The sequence below is a fragment of the Phasianus colchicus genome, chromosome 8 (assembly GCF_987193195.1).
Source record: "Phasianus colchicus chromosome 8, bPhaCol1.hap1.1, whole genome shotgun sequence".
NCBI classification, from domain to species: domain Eukaryota; kingdom Metazoa; phylum Chordata; class Aves; order Galliformes; family Phasianidae; genus Phasianus; species Phasianus colchicus.
Genome location: NC_143443.1, coordinates 8,079,128 through 8,098,953, shown reverse-complemented (window position 1 = coordinate 8,098,953; position 19,826 = coordinate 8,079,128). Strand labels below are relative to the sequence as shown.

The window sequence follows — 19,826 nt, the reverse complement described above, 5'->3', positions numbered from 1 at the left end:
AGTAAGAGATGGGGAAAATTACAGGGAACGTGTAAAAGAGGAGATCTTTGAGAGGGAAAAAGGGGAAAATTAATGTGGCAGAGAATACACAGTAGGCAAATCCAAGGTCAGGAAGTTAAGTTTCAGCAAGCCTTTGGAGATAATTTAAAATAATGATGTCTGTCAAAGCAATTCAGAAGTGAATGAAGAAATTCTAGACATTTCTATGTAGGAACACAATAGTCCCTCTTTTCCCACCTTTGTGTGAGAAAACAATCTTCTTCCTGGTCAAGAACCCATGGCTCTGGAACTAGGAAGCTTACTGGAAATGTTCTGTAAAAGATGAAGTGGCCCACAGCATACAGTGATCTAGTTATACAGGCATGACTGCAAGGTAACTGAAAATTCGAAGAAGTGAGCTCAGAACACAGTTTACCAGAGGTGTTAGAACCATCAGATTAATTAGTAGGCTGAGAAGAAAACTGCTATATACGATTTAAGATAGAAGCTGAAACAGACAAAGGAGTTACTAACAGCTTAACTCAAGAAAAACAGTTTTTGTATATGAGATTGTCCAACTTTATGAATACTGAAGGCAGTAGAATTTCTCTGCCTTAAATGATTCTTCCTGCCATTGCATTTACTAAGAACTTCTAATCTGCAGGGCTGAACAATGGCTTGCAGAGAGGAGACTGATACGTGTCAGAGCATGCAAGGAGTTAAGGAGTCTAATGGGCTACACCATGGAACCCAGGCCTTGTTCCAGGCTAAATAAGCACCTTTATGAATGTTTGGAAAAGAGAGATCACACTTCTGTATCGCAGATGACATTAAAATGACCTGGAAAAACAAAACTTGGAGAACAGCCTGAAAGTGATAAAATGGATTCTAATACAGAAAAAAATAAAATGCATCTGGAAATTATAATTTGAAAGAAGAGAAAACACACACACACACAGAAAGGACATCTTTGAAACAGTAATGGCTAAAATGCCCCAGTTATAACAGCGGGTGGAAATTAACTACAAGGAACATAACTTTGAGTTGCAACCTAGCAGTATCAGCTCATAGCACTGGGAGAGGACAGTATTGTGTACATGGATCCGGCATAATTATACAATAAGAATTTCAGTTGACTTACGGAGGATCTAGAAGAGTTTCACTGAGCAATAATTAGCTCAACCAGAGGCACACATAAAAGAACAGACAAGATTTGGGCAGCTAGTCACATACAGTTTGGTCTTTAACAGATAGAACAGTTAATGATCAACCACACAGATTTGCAAAAAGCACTAAAAGGAGATGAGGAAGGAGGAAGAAGGAAGTAAAATGACTCTAAAAATTAAGGAACAGTAAGGAAGAATGGGAATAACTGCATTTCTTGACACAGGAATGTTGAATAGCCAGTTTCCAGCAATGTCCAGCTAATTATTGGCATCATTGCTTATGACAGAAAACGATAGTACAAAATTCTTACAATAGTGAGGTGAAGTGAAAGATATAAGCAAATCATTAGTTTTCTTCTCTTACATAATTCTTAATATCATTTATGAGGACTTCCAAAAAACTGCTTGGCCCCATTTAATATTATTCTGTATCCAAACAGTACAGAATGTTATATATGAAAAATTTTGACTCTTGCAAGAATGTCAATGGTAAATACTTTTCCTTCTGAAGCTACATACAAGATTCTAGATTCTAGTTCCTACCTGAAGCAGCAATATTACTTGTCATAAAATAAAGAGAGTCAACTTTGATCATTTGATGCTCTATCAGTTAAGATGAAATTTCATAGAAAAAATACATTTCTTGGTTGGCTACTATATCCTTCAAATTCTAGAAAAATTATGCAGTTTCTATTTTGAAAAGTGTGTGTTTAATTCTCCAAACTGTAGCTGGGGAGAGGAACAATAGTGACAGTAATTACGAACAACAACAACTTCTGAATTTTGTGTCATAACTGAGTGTCACAGTTATAGGCACCTCTCTATTATTATCACTTGAAATGAAAACATGGGTTATTAATTTCTATGCTCACAACTCCCAGATTTAACTCCCAGTTAAAAATAAAATAAAACCCAACAACTAACTATGCAAGTCGCACCATTCGGGACACTAACAACTAATGTCAAACTTGGACCTCTCAGCTGTCCTTCACATGAGAGTCTACCTAGAAATTCAGTTGTTTCCTGTCTCTGAGACTTACTGAATTTCAGAAACAGCAATGATGCTGCTCCGTAATGCTAAGAGAGGGATTTGAAGAATGGTTTCAGAGGCTGGATGATGCCACTATATCCCTTCTGTTCAAAAGGGAAATGTGTACATGACCTGCCCAAGAAAACTTCTCCCATCTACAAACTATAAAAATATGTTGCAGAATGCTCTGGTAATCCAGCATAACAATAAACTTCTGAAATAAATAAGAAAACATGAGAGATCCTCAAATAATAGGGAAATCCAGAGACCCAAATAGTTTACATAAGACAGAAATGACATTTATCTTGTAAAACACTTATGTAAGATTTTTAGACTAAACAGTTTGGATGGTCTCAAATGTTTGGATGGGAATGAAACTGATTTATGCAACTGAAACTGGCCAAGACACCAATTTCAACTGTGATCCTGATAGTTGTGTACTGTCTTTGCATAGTAAAAACAAACACAGGAAAAAACAACTTTAAAAGCACATTAGGAAGACTGTATAGTTTAAGCCATTAAGAGGGAGAAACATCAGAATAAAACATACTTGAATAACCTTAAATTGGCCCCTTTGTACGTTCAGATTATGACATAGTCTTTAATTGCATGATTACATACTATTTTTCCACACAAATTCTGACTCATTCAGCATAATGAATAGTGTGTACTTAATGAACTATTTTTCTTTTATCAGCTATTCACCATTGTTCAGTAGTTCCAGGACTTATTTGCTACACATTATTCAGAGTCTGCTCTGAGGACAAAATCATGAACTTCATTGTGGGCTCTTCCAAGCACCTCATAGGTTTTCCAGGTTACTATTGACTATAAATACTCAGTAATTTATTCTGAAATCATCTCTTGGAGGAGAGGCAATCATACTACTTCCATTTTACACAGAGCAAACTGAGGCACAAAACGGTTAAGATAAACAGATACTGACTTTTAGTACCTATTTAAGATGGTTAATATATCCTTTGTTAAAGCATTGAGCACTGTGTGACACGTGTTCAAAGTCTCGCTCACTCACTGAAATTAGTTGCCACTGTGGACTCTCGGTATTCCTGAAAGCCTCATTCCTTGGTATTAGAATCAAGCAAGCAGAAAAGGAGGAACACAACAAGTAACGACCCCCTTCGAAAATTAGGTAGCTCTTGCTCAGTTTCATGCAGAAAGTCTGGAATAGCCTTCAGGTCAGAACTAAAGTTGCTTTCTCCATTATTTATTCCCCTACCTTTCAACATGCCACTCAACACAGCCAGTATCCACTGTACAACATGAAGTATCCTATCACCATGCCAGTTGCAAAGAGGATGACCAAACTTAAACCATTTCCTAGTTTTGAGTGTATAACTTGGTAACCCATCATGTTTGCAATTTTTTAGGATTTACAGAACATCAGGAAAAAAAAGGAAGAAAAAAAAAAAGGAAAAACACATAGAATTCTACCCATAGCTTCACCTCAGTTCTCATACAAGTAACGAGTAACATATTAGAACACCTAGGTGCACAGCAGCTATCTCCCTGTATAGCTACCATCTCAGCTAAAGGGCCGACCATCAGCCATAACAGACTGTCAACCCTCAAACAAACAAACCCAGAAAAAGGCTGTCATGCTTTGCCAGTAGATTTTAGATATCTTTGCTGGCAAATGAACAAGAACTACATCATGGTTGACTTTAGAAGATTGCATCCACATATTGACCATTGTCTATCACACCAAAAGACAGCTACTTCTGTACTGTTTCTTGAGTTTGTTTGCATCCCGCCCCTTCTTCTACTCCCCAGTCACAATTCAAGAGTCCTGTTTTTCATTCCTAAGGCTGCCATTTCAATCCTGGCCTCTTCACTGAGCAAGACCCAGTTACATTTATTTACTCCTCTGCTGTCTGTACTGCCCTTTCCACATTCTCATACCTTATTTCATCTTTGCAGATAGGTCTCCAGGTTTACTTTTCACAGGCTCCCATTTCTAATTCCACTCTCCCTTACCAAACCCATCTAATCTAGGTGAACATCCCCTCGTCTTTTTTCCCAACTTGATTTCTCTGTGCATCCCATCTGAATTTGGATTGCCTCCCTTGCTCCTTCATTTTCTTTTCCCATTCTTCATTCAAAGTCATTCTTCCTACCTCTGTTCTCAATTTGATCTAATCCTCACAAACATCTCCACCTCTTCAGTTTTTCCTGTTCTTCCACCCTTGACCAGCCTCAGCTTGTCTCTACTAGCTCCAAGGCTATGTACCTTCTGGGCCAGTTCTCTGGCTCTTCTCCCCAGTCCAAGCCTCCCAAGTTCCAACACAATCGTTGAAGATTTGTTACTCTGTTCTTCTTTCTGCACATCGATAGGTGTCTTCTTCTTTCCAGCCACCTCTGTCTAGTGTAAGAGCAGACAGTGGCACTGCTCTCCCTCAGGCAGGATGCCAGCAGCTGAAGAGCAGTATCTGTAGGGGGAGCCCTGCACAACCATAACGTGAAACTTCACGAAATTCAGATGTTAAAACCTAAGACTGTTCTACGAAGTATCTGAAAAGGACTGTTTTTTTAAAGGCTTATAATTTTACATTGTTATACATATTTCCATAGAACAAGCCTGTTCATGACACAAAAGTCATGTATCTACTAAAGGCTTAATGCCTAGGTAGGGGTAACATAAAATTTATGAAATTGTCACCAGCATTTTTAACTCAGCTCATTCTTTCTTGACCTAAGTTCACAGAAATATGGCTACAACATCTACATATGGCAAAGGGAAACAACACACGAGATGAACTCATCAGAGTTGCAAGGAACTAAACATTAGACTGTGCAACAGACATATAAAAAGCTGTACCAGTGGACTCACTGAAAATAAGGAATGCTAGATATATTCACAGCTCACAAAGCATGCTGAAAGTAAGAGTTGATAACTGGCTTTGTAATGTTGCCGTCACTTTAAGCCAAACCTTACCAGATGTTTTTATCTAAAGATCTCCAAAAGGCATATGTTTGTTTTATTTTGTTTGAAATTGTTAAGTTTTCTAAACGGTCTGATTCATTATGAGAGGTGGTGATGCTTGAAAGAACATTGAAACAACCAGAAAAAAATGCTATAAAGACATGAATCATAATATCATTAATTGCTTGCTCCAATTCCTGGATTTCTGGCTCCTGCATTTTCCACCACAGGACGCATAACTCCATTTTCCAAGCACAAAATGTTTTAATATTAATTCCCTCATCTTAAAAATACAAGGCAAAATATTTTGGTCTCTGAGTAAATAATCCATTATTTCTTACATTTGTTGAAACACTGCCTGTAATTCTAAATTAAATGTGCTGTAGAATTTATCATGGTTGAATTTGTAAGGCTATCATTTTGCTGAATGCCTTCACAGTTATTGCTGGGGGATAAAGGGCACTTTCCAAAGGTTAAAATCTAGCTTATTTTTAATTCACTACAGGTAATACATTAATGTAAATTGCAAAACTTTGACTTGCCTTGGTGATACCAACACATTACCTTGAGAGTTAACTCCTTCACAATTAAGATACCCTAAAATGAATTATGATATAGATGCACTAACTAAACCCACATGCACAGTTAGGGATCTAAATGGGTTGCATATGCATTTCCATGCTTATCTAGAAAGATTAATGGCCAAATCTTTGCTTGCTTGTTTTTATGATCCCATTTAAGCAATCTTTTCGATACAGAAGTGCCACCTGTAGGAAGTACTGAAGTATGTTCAAATACAATCTAGTGCCAAGTAAGGCACCAAGTTGCATATTTTGTATGCCCAAAACAGTTTTCTCTTTCAGAAATTCAACCCTGTACTGTAGAAAGCAATGAACCTGTATGATAGTGGCTTACTTGATGAAGATCAGTTTCTGAAGTCAGAGCTCCAGGAATAATGAATAACGTTGTTTTGTAATGCAGTCTATTCGAATGAAAATTCAAATTAAAAATGAAAAACACCACATTGTTTCTACTTGCTGGTCTGCATAACACTATTTCATAGAAATCAAGCAATGCTTAACTATGCTATGTCAAATTAAATAGTGCCTGCAATGGCTAAAATGGAGTGCTTCACCACAGTTACCTGAGGCAGACAAATATTAAGGAGTGCATAACTTATCTATTTCCACTTCTTTCCAGGATCAACAAAAAGAAGCTATCTTGAAAAAGTGTTTCAGCAAAACAACAGTCTAGCCTCTACCATATATGCCATTCAGTTTCTTCATGTAGCGTGCTAAGCATGAATGGGCGGAAATGCAAACACTGCCTTAGATCAAATGCTGAGAGAATCCAGTAATTTCCAAAGCCACCATAAAAATAATTATGAAAGAGTTTCCAACCCCATAGCAATTTCTTTGATATTTCAAGAGAAATGGAGAGCTTAAAAAATTAATTGCTTTAAGTATTAAGCATACCTTCATCAAAGAAGTGAAGAATTTAAACACAAATAATTTGTTAAAAAACACCAAAACACAGTGATTGAGAAAGCTGGACTGTTGCCATAAATATTACCTACAACAGTTATGTTCCAAAAATGTATCACAACAAGGAAATAGTTTCCTCAGTTCAGTTATCTCATTCAACTGATGAAGTATTTCCATCCCCCAAGATATTTACCAGGTAACACGGTCAAAGCAGACCACATTAAAAAACGAGAAGTTATTTTTGATTGCATACACATACACAGATGAGAACAGCCCGATACACGGACAGAAACAATACTCCGCCCTCCTACGGAACAATTTTTCATTGTTCTGAACATCAGTGCCTCCAGTTCAGTCTAGTAGGTGCTACTTATGCAGGAACGACGCACGCTTAGCGCTGCCGCTGCGATCGCCCTTGGCCGCCGCCGTGGGCGCGGACGGCCGGCTCAGCCCCGCGCACAGCGGCCCGCTCCGTGCCCGCCCTCAACGGCGCCCGCCGCGGCGGTGCTGTCCGCGGTGCTGAACCCTCCGCGGCCCCGCTCCGCGCCGAGCAGCGCCAGCGCCGGCAACAAGTTTCGCCCCCGGCTCGCGGCCCTCGGCGGACGCGCCCGCGCGTGCCGGGCTCGGGCACTGCCCCACGGCACAAAGCGGCTCGGGGTTCGCGGCCGACAGAGCCGCGACGCGGCCGCCGCTCCGCCTCCGGGTGCGGGCTGCGCGCTCCAGCCCCGCGGCCGGCTCCGGCGGGGCGGCACGGGCCGCGCCGTGCCGCAGCTCCCCGCCAGTACAGCCGCACTGCCGCACAGGGGGGGCTCGGGGTGCGGCGGCGCGCCCTCCGCTCTCTCCCGCGAGGCGCAGCCTTCCGTCCGCCTTTTGTTCTCGGCGCGGGAGGGCGGCGGGCGGGGTGGGCGCGGGGACATCTCCCGGCAGCAGGGCTAACAAAGGGCCGCACGCAGAGGGGATTAGCGCGCCTTACATCCGCCGGGGCAGCCGCGGCGCGCGCCCGGGGATTACCGCGCCGAGCCGCACTCACCGTCCCTCTCGCAGAGCTGGATCGCCTCCAGGCTCAGGTTCTTGATCACCTCCTCGCAGGGGCTCGTGGGGCTGCCCACGGCGTGCGCCAGGCGCGGAGCCTCCATCGCGCCCCTCGCCGCTCCCTGCTGTGGGGCTGGGGCTGGCGCTCGGGAGGTTCGGAGCCGCGGCCGCGCTTCCCGGCGCCGCCCGGCTGGCTGGGCTCGGCGGAGGCGGGCGGCAGCGGATTTGTCGCCGCGGCGGCTGGGGAGGGGGCAGCAGAGAGGCGCGCTCCTCGCACCCCGGGCGCCGCGTTTAAAGGGGCCGCCGCCGCCGAGGCACGACGGCAGCTCGGCCGGCTCCCCTCCCCCAAGCCCTTACGTAACGCCGGCGGAGCGGCCCCGCGCCTTCCAGCTCGCTCCCCGCTCGCTCCCCGCCGGCTCCTCTCGGCCCCGCGGCGGGCACCGCTGCTAACGGCCGCGGCAGCGCGTGCCCCGGGCGCCCCTCAGGAGGGCTCCGCAGCGCTCCCGCCGCCTCCCCGCTGCCGCTTTGAGGTTCCGTCCCGAGGGTACCCGCGAGCAGGGAGGCACCGGAGTGCGGGGACAAGTGTCCGCGGTCGTGGCTTCCCGCGGCGGAGCGCTCGGGGTGCACGTGGCGCCCAGCATGGCGCGGAACTGCAATGCTGCGTGCAGTGCTTTGAGCCTTCAGTTACGCAAGGAGCTGGAGAAAGAAATGTTGGCCATTGCTAAACACAGAAGGATCTACATGTCAGGACAGGGTGCAGGAATTAGTCATTTCTGCCTGCCTGCCCTGCACGTGTTCCTCTTGCACTCAGTGCAAAAATTACCCAGAGAGCACCGACACCATCGCTGCCAACACCAACGCCATCTCCACTAGCACCACTCCTACCAATGCTATCCCTATCAACACCACCCCCACGCCAACCCTGCTCAACCTTTTGCATGAAGCTCGATTCATTTCTATCAGGGAGAAGCAATTTCGTCTCAACTAATAGCTTCAGGAACAAGAACTGGGCTCAAAAAGGGGAAATTTAATCAGAGAGCAGTGGTAGAAAAACCCCAAACTGCCAGAGAACTGCACAGCACACATCTATGACGGCCCCACACCCTCTCCATAGGCCACAGTGGAGATGAAGGCCCAGGCCCTTCGCAGCACAGCGTGCTTTCCACAAGAGCCAGCTCTGGGATTGGAGCATGGCTGGATAGCCTGTGTCCCGAGAAGCCAGTGTAAGCCTGTATCCTGCCTTGCAGTGCACTAAACAGTCCCAGCCCATCAACTGCTGTTTCACAAAGTCACATTTGGCTCCATGCGGCCACTGACAAACTGCACCCATTGGCAGCACACAGTGTAATGTCTGTGAGTTCCTGCTGTGAGCCTGAGCTACTCCTGGTCTGCACCTGCTTTGTGGTGCCAGAAGAAACCCAGAGTTTTCTCTGCTCCAAAATGACAGCAAGCTCCATGCATGGCCAAATGCTGGTCACAGAGGTGGATTTCTACCCAACTGTGGGATCATCCTGTTCTTGATAAAGGATCCTAGGGACACTAATCTGAGGAAATGAGCTCTGGCATTACCGTGCACAAAGCCACAGCCATGAGCTGCTGTCAGAGAGAAAGGAGTAGAATGGAGCCCTGTCTGACCAGGCACCTTCAGAGGTCCGTGGTGCAGCACAGACAGAAGTGTAACACTGAGCGCCCTTCTTGAACTGCCTGCACTTTGCTCCCACCCTGCCTCACTCACCTTCCATTTGTTCCCCCTCTTTGTCTCTCCTTGTTTTTTCATCTCAGATGAAAATGTGTACAGGAGTGTCAGGCAGGGGGAAAATGGAGTGAGTGGGAAGGAAACCTGAAGGAAAATGAAAGGAAAGCAGTAACAGACAGGGAAGGAGTGTGAGTCAATGGGGAGGTGGGAAGGGAGAGAAACATATGAATGAACACACAGACAGAATGAGGACAAACGTAGAATGCGAGAGAGGAGAAATGGAAGTGGGTGAGACTGCATTCATCAGGTTTAATTCTGGCTCTGACAAGCATTCATTCCCTGCACAGAACCAAACCCTTCCTACTCAATGCTGCGAACATTCTTAGCACACCGTCATTCCTCCATAAGGCTGGGTAATTTCTGTTTGATGACTGAAGGTGTGTTTAGTCTCTCGGCACTACGTTCCATGTTCACTCCTTTCCACAACAATGTCAGATGTTGCAGCAGCTCACACAGCCGCGTTACTTATTTGCCAAAACACTGCATAAAGTCTGTCTGAAGCAGACACTGTTGCTGAATATTGAGACAATTTGCTTTTTTAAAATTATTATTCTCTCTGCCTCTGTTTTGTACATTCTTCTTTCCCCTACTTTTTATTTTGTGTTACTGAGGTTGAGTTTTTAAGAACTGGTGGATTTTGCATAGGTCTCTGGAAGCAGACAGCCTTGGGAGTGTTCTCATTCCTCCAAGGCCTCTCATTTCTCAGCTGCCTCTTGGCAATAATCCCTGGTTCAGCTACATCTATTCACCTCCCCAGACCGTAAGACTCTTTTTTCTGAAGAAAAGACCAGTTAATCTACAAACAGTGGCAGGCTTCTGTGGAATGGTACCACAGAGAAATCTATTCCACAGCTCTGCCCTTCTATAGCACGAAATGAGCCAGAGCCTGTGACAGCATTTTGCAGAGTCACTGCTCTGACACGCTTCCTCCAACCAACAGCTTTTCCCATCACCTGGGCTACACAGAAACACTTCTTATAGCTCAAATTGCTCACAGACTTTATTCCATTTACTGTACTGGAATCACTCAGTGATACCGTAGATATTTCAGTCTTGAAGCACATGGAACTATGCCTGTGGTCCTCTTACTTGAAAGAGCTGTATTCTGGCTGTCTCCTGAACAAGGAATAGTGCTATCTGAGGGATAGGTTATGTCTATGCTCAGGGATGACAGAGACTCAGCTATAATCAAAAAGTTTATTCTGAGATGGATTATTCTTGACAGCGTTTAGCAAAAATGTCACATACCACAAATATGGGTCAACATTATGTAATGGGAAGGCTGCCAATGCCAGCAAAATATTAGAGACAACAGTGTCATGTGTCTAGAACTGCAAATGCTTACGATTTACCACAGCAGCAACCTTTAGCACATTCAACAGTAGATAAATAGGGTATTACCAGTTTCTGTAGCTCAACAAGAGTGTATCTATCTGTCATCACAGCAGACTCGTGCAAACAGAAAGCAGCAGCATTTTCTAACACATTACACCTACATGAACATGAGCAGTGGCACACACCCTGTGCCTGGCCAGGTGCAACAGCACTGACACAAAGGTCTCACTGCAGGGCTGCCACGTACAGCAGATAGGCAGAGCATCCCCTGCAGAAGTGCACGGCTTCTTTCCTAGAAGCCACCACCTACTACAAGTTCAGTCCTGCCACTGTTATTTAGCACCCCAATTGGGGAAAGCCTCCCCATAGCAGCATGGAGCAGTAAGGCAACCGCACTGTTCTTATTTGAAAACACTTTCACAGTTCACACTAGCAGGTTTTTATTCAGGAGTTGAAAAAGAAACCTCCTTTCTCAGACTTCAGCAAGAGTTCCAGCTATTCCTTCCCACTTGGGAATAAAGAAGACTTATGTCATTGCTCAATGGGCTGTGGAAACAGAAGGCAGAAAGGCTACAGACCTGGCTTTCAGAAAAGGAAAACAAGGGAGAAAAAAAAGGCTGCCTTTTTTTTCTATTAATATATCACCTTTGAGAAGAGCAAAACATTAAAGGACAGAAATATGGAAGGGTCAAAAATACCATCCAGTATTTTGGATCAGTCCTAAAAGGAACACTGACTAAACTTAGCAATTAACTCCTGAAGTTTCTTGGGAAAAACACTGTACGGTTTCACAGTGATTCTTTGTCTTTAGGGGACATTGCAGCGTTTCAGTGTAAAAAGACACATACTTGTAAAGGATTGTGTGCAAGATATTCTTGAAACACCACAGGACTGAAGAAAATCTTCACAGTAATGACAGGAAGACAAAAAAAAAAAAAAAAAAAAAGATTTAAGACCCTCCAGTGAAAGCTACGACTGTGCAGAGTTAATGTGCAGTGTGACACAGCTTCCTTTTCTACACTGAGAAAGACATTGATGTATGACAATTTGGCACACTAGGCACAGTATCTCACTGGGAATTTCTTTGCTTTTTCTCAGACAGCATAGCAAGGGCCCCCTCAAACACTCAGACAGGGAGGGTGATGGCAACAGGCACCCTTTTTTCGCTGGGAAAATCCAAGGCAAGCAGCAGAGAGCTCCTGATAGAGCCTTCATCCCTCTCCCCCATCTCTGCAGGGTGAGCACTGCAGCCAGGCACCCTCATGGCAGGCTGCAAACCCTCTTGCAAGGGATCTTCTGCTGTCTTCCCTGATGGTGCTAGAGATGCTGGGAAGCCCTCATAATTTCTGGGAACTCTCCAGTGAGATAAATACAATAGCTCATACAGCTCCAAATGTCTCTCCTCCTCTCTTCAGAAAGCTTCACTGCAGCAACTGCATTCAGTTCATGCATTCAGGTTATTCTCGCAGTGCTCTAAAGCATACTACAGAACATCAAAGACGAAATTCTGAGGTAATCTTGCGACTTCTGGTGCCATGGGACACACTCAGGAACCTAGTTTTTTGTATAGCAGGGGATGGAATGGAATCTGTGTGGGGAAAGCTAGTCTGCTATGCAGGCAAAAAGCCCATCAATGAGAGAAGGAGGCAACTCTGTGAATATGCAAGAGAGGGTCACAAAATTAGCATAAACAGGGCAACCAAAGTTTGACTGTTTTCCCAGTCTCCCAGGACAAGTATCAGATAGTGTCAAATGCACTTAAAAGCAACCAGCTCCAAAACAAACAGAAGGAGGTGGCACTTGTTAGACTTGTAGAGCTGCTTGCCAGAGGAGAATGTCAGTGCTAAAGTTTATCTCAGTTCAAGGAGAGGCTGAAAAGAAATCCTTTAGAGCTACTAAAAGCACAAGTGATTCAAGGTCCCTAAGCTGAAAACAATTAGAGGCTGGGGAAGCATTACTGAGGAGTATATACCCATGCTTATCCTGCTCTTCATCTTCTCTCAACATCCATGTACAACCATTGCAGGATGTTTGGTCTGACCCAGCACAGTCAAGGAACTGTCCCGGTACATGCCCCTTTATTCCCCATTCCCCACCTCATCCCCATTCATACTAAACACTTCAAAGAATGCCACTTTCCTGCTATACCATCTGGATTTGCAACTCCCAATCTACTCTGAGCAATGTAAACAGTTAAAAGAAAACATTCCCTCTCAGATTAATATAAAAATATCAAGCAAAATATCATTTTATTAATGCTATTTATGGTGCTTTCTGCATTTCAGTTTTCTCATCTGCTTTATAAAGCCCAAATAAGCATTTAGAAAAGATAGATTATGTCACAGATAACTGTAATGTGTTTGTGGCTTCATAACATTTATTTATTGCCTAATGAGCACCAAGCACTGTTAATGTTTGGCATTATCATTTATTTATTTGCTTTTCTTTAAGTTTAGCCTCTCTTTATTAGATCTATAGTATCTCTGGGGAACAACTAGAACTTTTTATATTCCCTCTCTTGTCTTTGCTACTAATCATGCTTCTTACTTCAGTATCATTTTCACATTTAATTAGTGAATTATCCTCCAAATGTTGAACAATAACTTGACCTTTAAAGGGTACTACTGAGTGCATACCCTTAAAAATGCTGACCTCTATTCAGATTTAATTTCCATCTATGGTTCTGTGGCCAGCCTGTAATACCTTTAAATGAATTTTTAGCCCAAATTGATTTGAACCAGTATTTCCCTTAAGAAATTCTGCAATAGAGCACCAAATGTCTTTGTAAAGTTTTGATGCCTGTCTGTACTCTACCAACTTGTCATCATCTGATAAAAAACATAAAATACATGCAGGAAGGAATTTTCTTATTATGGCTTACTTTACTGTAGCACTGGAACCATGCTCCTAAAACAATAATTTTCACAGTTACTCTTAATTCAATTTTTAAAGGCTTGCGTCACGCTGACACTTATTTGTCTCCTGATACCTCCTCAATTCCCTGTGATATTTTAACAGCTAGCTGTTCCATCACTTCTATAAATACCCAAAGAGACACCTCAACTATATTTGTTCAAGTGATGATATTTCATTATGTACTTCTTAGTTACTTTTTCCTAGCAGTTCACAATTACATCAATGATTTCTTAACCAAGTCATTATTCAAAGTTTAATCACCTTCCCAATAAACTTCATGGCAGAAGTCCAATTAGTTTTAGTGGGAATATGAACTGGCCCCAAAATTTATCTCCCCATTACAAATTAATTACCATTAGTATTTTCTTGGTTAAGTCGTTTTGCTGTACTGTGCCATCAGGACTTAAAACAGGCCTCTTCACATTATCTTTAACCTCTTGGCAACCATTTCAGTGTATCCTTTGCCTGTTCCCATTTTTCTCATGTGTACTAAATTAGAATGTGAAAACCTATTTTGGTGGCCCTCCAGTTTTCTGTTTCCAAAGTAGTTAATATTTTACTTTTACTTGTTTAAGTAGCCCACAGTGACCATTTCCTTTCTTCAGTATTTCCCATTTTCACTGGAACAAGATACATTTCTGCTGGCTTTCCATTACAGTATCAAAAAGTCTTTCCCACAGCCCTTCCCCTTTCCAAAAGGGCTTCCTATGATTATTCTGAATGGTTCTGCACATTAGATTTTCCTTTTAATACTACACCTCTTCACTGGATGACATAGAAACTCTTTCTAAACAGCCACGAAGGAGGTAACACATAAAAGGAATAAAGAAAGTCTAAGTGAGTGGTTCTTCAATGTCATCTACCACCCTAGTTTTCTTACACCTACAGAGCTTTAGGTTTGTTTTGCATAGGCACAGAAGATGGTCATTCCAGAATAATCCTGGTGCCTGCCAGTTTTTGTACCATCTACCATGGCTCAGGTGATGTGGCAAGACAGGAAAGACATCATTGTCTTATTCCCCGCTGTTGCTGTGAACAAAAGCTAATTAACTGCTAAGGAAGCAGAAGGAAAATTATGCTAAATGAATGAGAAGGGGAACACCCAGACGTTCCCTCTCACTGGCTCAGAGCCTAGATATGTAGTGAGACTAGTCTTATATTTCACTCACTTGACTCACAGTCACTTACTACTAGCTCTTATACTCTCTTTCAGATCTCTGATTAAGTTGAGCATCCACAATTAGAATTTCACAAAGAAACACATTAGAAACAGCAATTAAGAGCGGTGTTTTACAAGTTTTTGCTCTTATAGGAGCGTATGCCTGCTTCACCAGCCATATCCAGGCAGATAAAATAAGGAGAATACGCAGACAATAAAGCAACCATAACTTTATAGCACTGTTTTAACATTCACCAGTATTTGAATTAAACCATGTTCTGCTCTGAGCAATATCTTATCACTGTTACTTGTGTTCTGAATATATGACAGCCCTACAGGATGCTATTTATTTTCATCATTGCAGTCTTACAGACTTGTTCCAAAACTGTTTAGTGAATGATTCCTTGCTCCTGGTTCTTACACCAGGCTGCACAGCAGGACAGCTGCAAAGGTCACTGTTAGCCAAAGGGGCTTCTTTGCCTTAGGATCTTTCCACAGCCAGTGGGGAGCAGTAAACTCCCAGACAGCGTGTCTCCACAAGAGCTCCTTGTAGGAGTGCTCAGTTGCCCCTGCAGAAGTGCTTTCTCATGATTTTATAGAAAGGTGAAAGAGAAAAGCATCCTGAAGCTAAAGCTAGTCTTTGTGTATGCGCCCCAGGTAATTCTTATATATTCGTAACAGCCGCCACTGATAATCTGCAGGATACATTGTAATGAGAAACGAGAACAGCAAACAAATGTGGCTAAAGCTGTGACTCCTATGCTAATGTTAGCCTTCCTAAAAGCCTCTCACCCCCCTGTCCAAAGTTCAGGGGGCTTAACATACATCACACGCTTGCAGGGACAGTGCTGGCTGCAAAGCAGGGCAAGCAGTCATCTGTCCAAGCACAGCTGGTGCCTGATGGCAGAGGTCTGACTCTGGCCCTGTGTGATGGAGCGTGGCTCTGTTTTCTGATTTGTCTGAACACAGCTTATCTGTAACCTGTTGAACTCACATCAAAAGCTTCTCATCTGTAGATTTGTTCTAATTTTCTTTTCTTCTTTCACTAATTGCTAACCTGTTATCTTGCATGAGCTCTTCTTACCTAATTTACTACAGTTATTCTTCTGTTTTTCCCTTTTAGTATTGGTATTTTTAATCTTTTTCATCTTATTTCTTTCTTATTTTTGTCTGTTTTTAGGCTAACCATCTCTAATCTCATCTGTCTCAATTCCAACTTCTGATTAACGTATGTCCACATAAATTCAGTGTAGCCACTGACAGTACGTTGAAGGTTTAAACACGACATCCACCTGCTCATTTCTGAGTGGGGAGGAGAAATAAGGTAGAGAACAAAGAAAAAGCCAAGCAATTGTTTTCAATGTTGAAGCAGTTCTTTTTTGTGAAATTAAATTTACTGGTGTCTTGTCCTTAGTGTGACTAGTTACAATAGCAGCTGCTAGACAATAAAGCTGTCTCCATGGATTTTATCAGTCCTGTAACATATTCCTCGTCATGCTGTGGAGATACGAATTTGCATATAAGTGACAGGAAAGTTGTAGAATAGCAGATCAACAAAAGAAATTGTATGAGATGGAGCTGTAGTGAGGTTTGGGGTTTAATTGCTAGTCACCTGGATCAGTTCCACCATTTTGCTTTGGCAATACCTACACTGCTACAGTATACAGTATATAATTTTTTTTTTTTTTTGAATATTCACTACCCTTTTAAATACGTTTTATAGCCATAGCTACATCAAATTAATTTAGAGGTTGCACCAGCCTAATTATACACACCTATAAAGTGATACAGCTGAAGTAATACAGAAACCGTATAGAAAAGCCACCTAGAAAAACCCTTAATTTCTCTATACCACTAAACACCTGCCAGAACCAAGGAAGCCCTGGTATAACATTGAAGATAACATTGAAAGTTGTGTGTATTTTGGGAGCAGAGCCAAATGTTCCTTTATAGCCAAAAATCTAGAAACATACTACTATCTGTATATTTACATTCATAAAATTGATTCAAGTGAAAGTATTCAGAAAAGATATACATGGCACGGTGATGCAAAAGACAAGTTGAAAACTGAAATTCTTCAGCATTGACCAAGAACAACTCACATTTGCCTAATAGTGCAATAGTGGCTGAATAATATGCCACTATGAAGCTGGGAGAGCAACTGAAGCACACATCAAGCTAAATCCAAGGTTAATGAGATTAGTAGATATCAGATCCGTAGGCTATCTATAGCCTGATCACTAAGTCTCATGCCCTCAGGAGTTAATAACAGGTCTATTGCAACAACCAAAAATGCATGACTGGCCTCTACCTGAATTGCAAGCAACCCTACTGCTTGTAGCACCAACAGTAGGGATGTTTGACAAAAATGTGACAGCAAATAATCCAGAAAGAAAAAACAGTAGGATGTTCCAAGATATTTTCTGTGTTTCTCCTCATGCTTAGGAGGAATAAGGAGTGATTACTGAGACAGGAGATGCACAATGGGAAGCCCAGCTGTGAAAGCAGAGGGTGCTACCCCTACTTCTCTCACCAGATTGCTCAAAACTGCTTTCTTCATTAAAACGTGCAAAGAATTATATCAATAAATAAATTAATTAATAATTTTTTAAAATGTGGTGAACATGATGGCTAACGCGAGGGAAAACAAGCTGTCTGGAGCCTGGTTTTATTTCAGTGTGCAGTACTTCAGCATTTGAAACCTTGCCATCTAGAACTTCTGAGAACAGTCATTATCACCACCAACATGAAATAGTAGCCATTTTGGACAAAGGTGCTCACCCGCAATGCATGGCTGCTAGTTGCAGAACACCAAGATGAAGGGTGCCAGGAATTTCAACATTAAAAAAAAATAAGGGAGCAAGCAGTCGGATTAGATTCCAGTGGTGTTAGGTTTTTCAGCAGTCATTAAATTGACTGCCTGACAGCGCAGTCTAAATGGAAATATTACACAACTTTTCTGCAAACTGTGAATTCATCTTTCTGTATCTTACAGAGAAAAACAAGCTCTAAGACAGACGTATTCGGATGGAAATCGATCATGCAACCAATTTTAGAGAGAATGTATGGCCCTATTTTCTCAGTTTGGACTTCTCCACCCTCTCTAGCGATGATGATCTAACTCTCTATTCTGGCAAACCCTCGCTGACCTGAACAGAAAATTCCTTATCTCAAGACAGCTGAGCAGTGCTGCCAGCTGCCACTCCATCAGCCAGTTCTTTCTGCACTGGGGTTGCAAATTTCTGGTTGCAAGGGAGACAACAGAGCAGGGCCAGTTCTCCAGCCCGTCTTGTGGTGGTTCCACAGGCTATAGGAGAAAAAGTTTGGCTACAATGGTTGGGAACATCTTTCACTGCTTTTAAATTGTTTTTTCCCCTTCCTCACCCCCAGCCAGCCACACAACCTTATCACTGATTGATCCATGTGAACCCCAAGGCAAAGTTTTCAGCACTGGGCACACTCCTGCTGAGTTTCCTATGAATTATGAGCCAGGGCGTTTAAACAGTACATCAGTTCCCTTCCCTCAGGCTGTCTTCATGAACGCTTATTCATCTTGAAATGATGGTACACTGAGAAGTCATTTAAGCTCTTAAGCTCCCCTGATCTCATGTCACAACTTGAGGGAGAACAACAAAAAAGGGGAGAGGAAGAATGCTCTCAAAAGTGAAGAAAAAAAAAGAAAAGAAAAGAAACTGTAGTCACAAATATCTTTGCAGTTGCTGCAACTGCCTTTGAATAAAAAGACCACTCCCTGCACAAATATAACAATGCAGTTTGCTTCGTCACTCGCAACAACTTTTGATTCACATAAACATTTCTGTGGACAAAATATTGCTGTGATTTTCCTTCTTGCAGAGCACTTTGGGACAGGTTGCAAGGCCCTCCACATGCACACTTTTAGAGACTGTAAAGGAGGAGAAGCAAATATTAAAAAGATCACCAGTCCTCACCCACTGTGGGGGACTGCCGTCTCTTCCTGACAACGAGAGACTTTGCACAAATCCCTTGCAGTGTCCTCCCCTCTAACTAAAGAGCAGACAAACATCAGGGGCTGGCTTGGTGTTTGTCTGCAGGCAGGCTGCACTTGCTGTGTGTTATACTTTAGTGCTATAGTTCAGGAGTATAGCATTGCTTCTCTTTCTCTCATGCCCTCTGCCACATGCCAGCAAGCGAACAGGAGCGTGGAAGCAGCTGACTGGTTCTGATGCCAAGGTGAACTGTAACAGTCTGTGCTTGCCAGCGCTTCGCTAAAGAAAGGAGAAGGCAATGTTCCTCTCAAGCCTCGTGTGAGAGCAGAGGGAATGAAGGTGAGAGAATACTGCTCTCTGCACTTTCTTCTTTTATGGGAGCTAAGCAGAAGTCGTCAGATTTGAGTAAATGTATGAACATTCCACCATGGGCAGGCTGTCCCCTTCACACAACATAACAATTACAGCAGTGCTGTCAAAGCCATGCAAAATTAGCTGTCTGTGTTGGGCTCTCACACTTCAGGAAAGCAGGCAAGATAACAGCACATGAGCTTTGGTGCACCTTGACACTGCTTCTTCCCTTCACGGGCTGCAGCCCAGTGGCTGACGCAGACAAGGAAACACACCACAGTGGTGCTCCCAAGGCTGCTTTTCCTCCTCCAAAAAGTGAACTTTAACAGCTGGCACAAGTAACTTTCCATTTTGAAGGTGACGAGCAGTGCAGTAGGGCTCTGTTCTGCAGACATGTGCAGGTCACATGCCCCTCTATGAGGACAGATAGCAGCACAGTGAGATATTCTGACTTGTAGAGGCGAGGAGGCTCCACTTGAAACACACCTTGCAATGCCTACCTGTCATCACGCTGCCCTAAATCCGAGTCTGCGGGGGTCGTGAGCCACAGGAGGCTCAGAGAAGGAATGGGTCAACATTTGCATCATTCAGAGACAGATTATTGATCACTTAAGGGCCTGTCCAGGTCAAGTCTGATTCTATTTTCAGATCTGCGTAATGACTTTTGATGACATCTGCCCAGGATTGGCAACAAGCATTGATGAGTATT

At 43.1% G+C, this 19,826-nt stretch overlaps 1 protein-coding gene across 5 annotated transcripts in view; it reads right to left on the bottom strand.

Moving 5' to 3' along the window:
• Positions 1-19,826, bottom strand: part of PHYHIPL (phytanoyl-CoA 2-hydroxylase interacting protein like) — a 124,824-nt gene that overhangs the window by 23,822 nt on the left and 81,176 nt on the right. The window contains exon 2 of one of the 5 annotated variants that reach the window (XM_090144828.1): positions 17,580-17,639. The exons of 3 other annotated variants lie outside the window; for them this stretch is intronic. Coding sequence is in view for 1 of the 2 variants with exons in the window: in XM_031608685.2 (XP_031464545.1) it covers positions 7,631-7,736 (106 nt within the window). In the remaining variant the exon portion in view is untranslated. Of the gene's footprint in view, positions 1-7,630; positions 8,201-17,579; positions 17,640-19,826 lie in introns of those variants that run through there. One more of the 5 variants, XM_031608685.2, reaches the window with a different exon arrangement.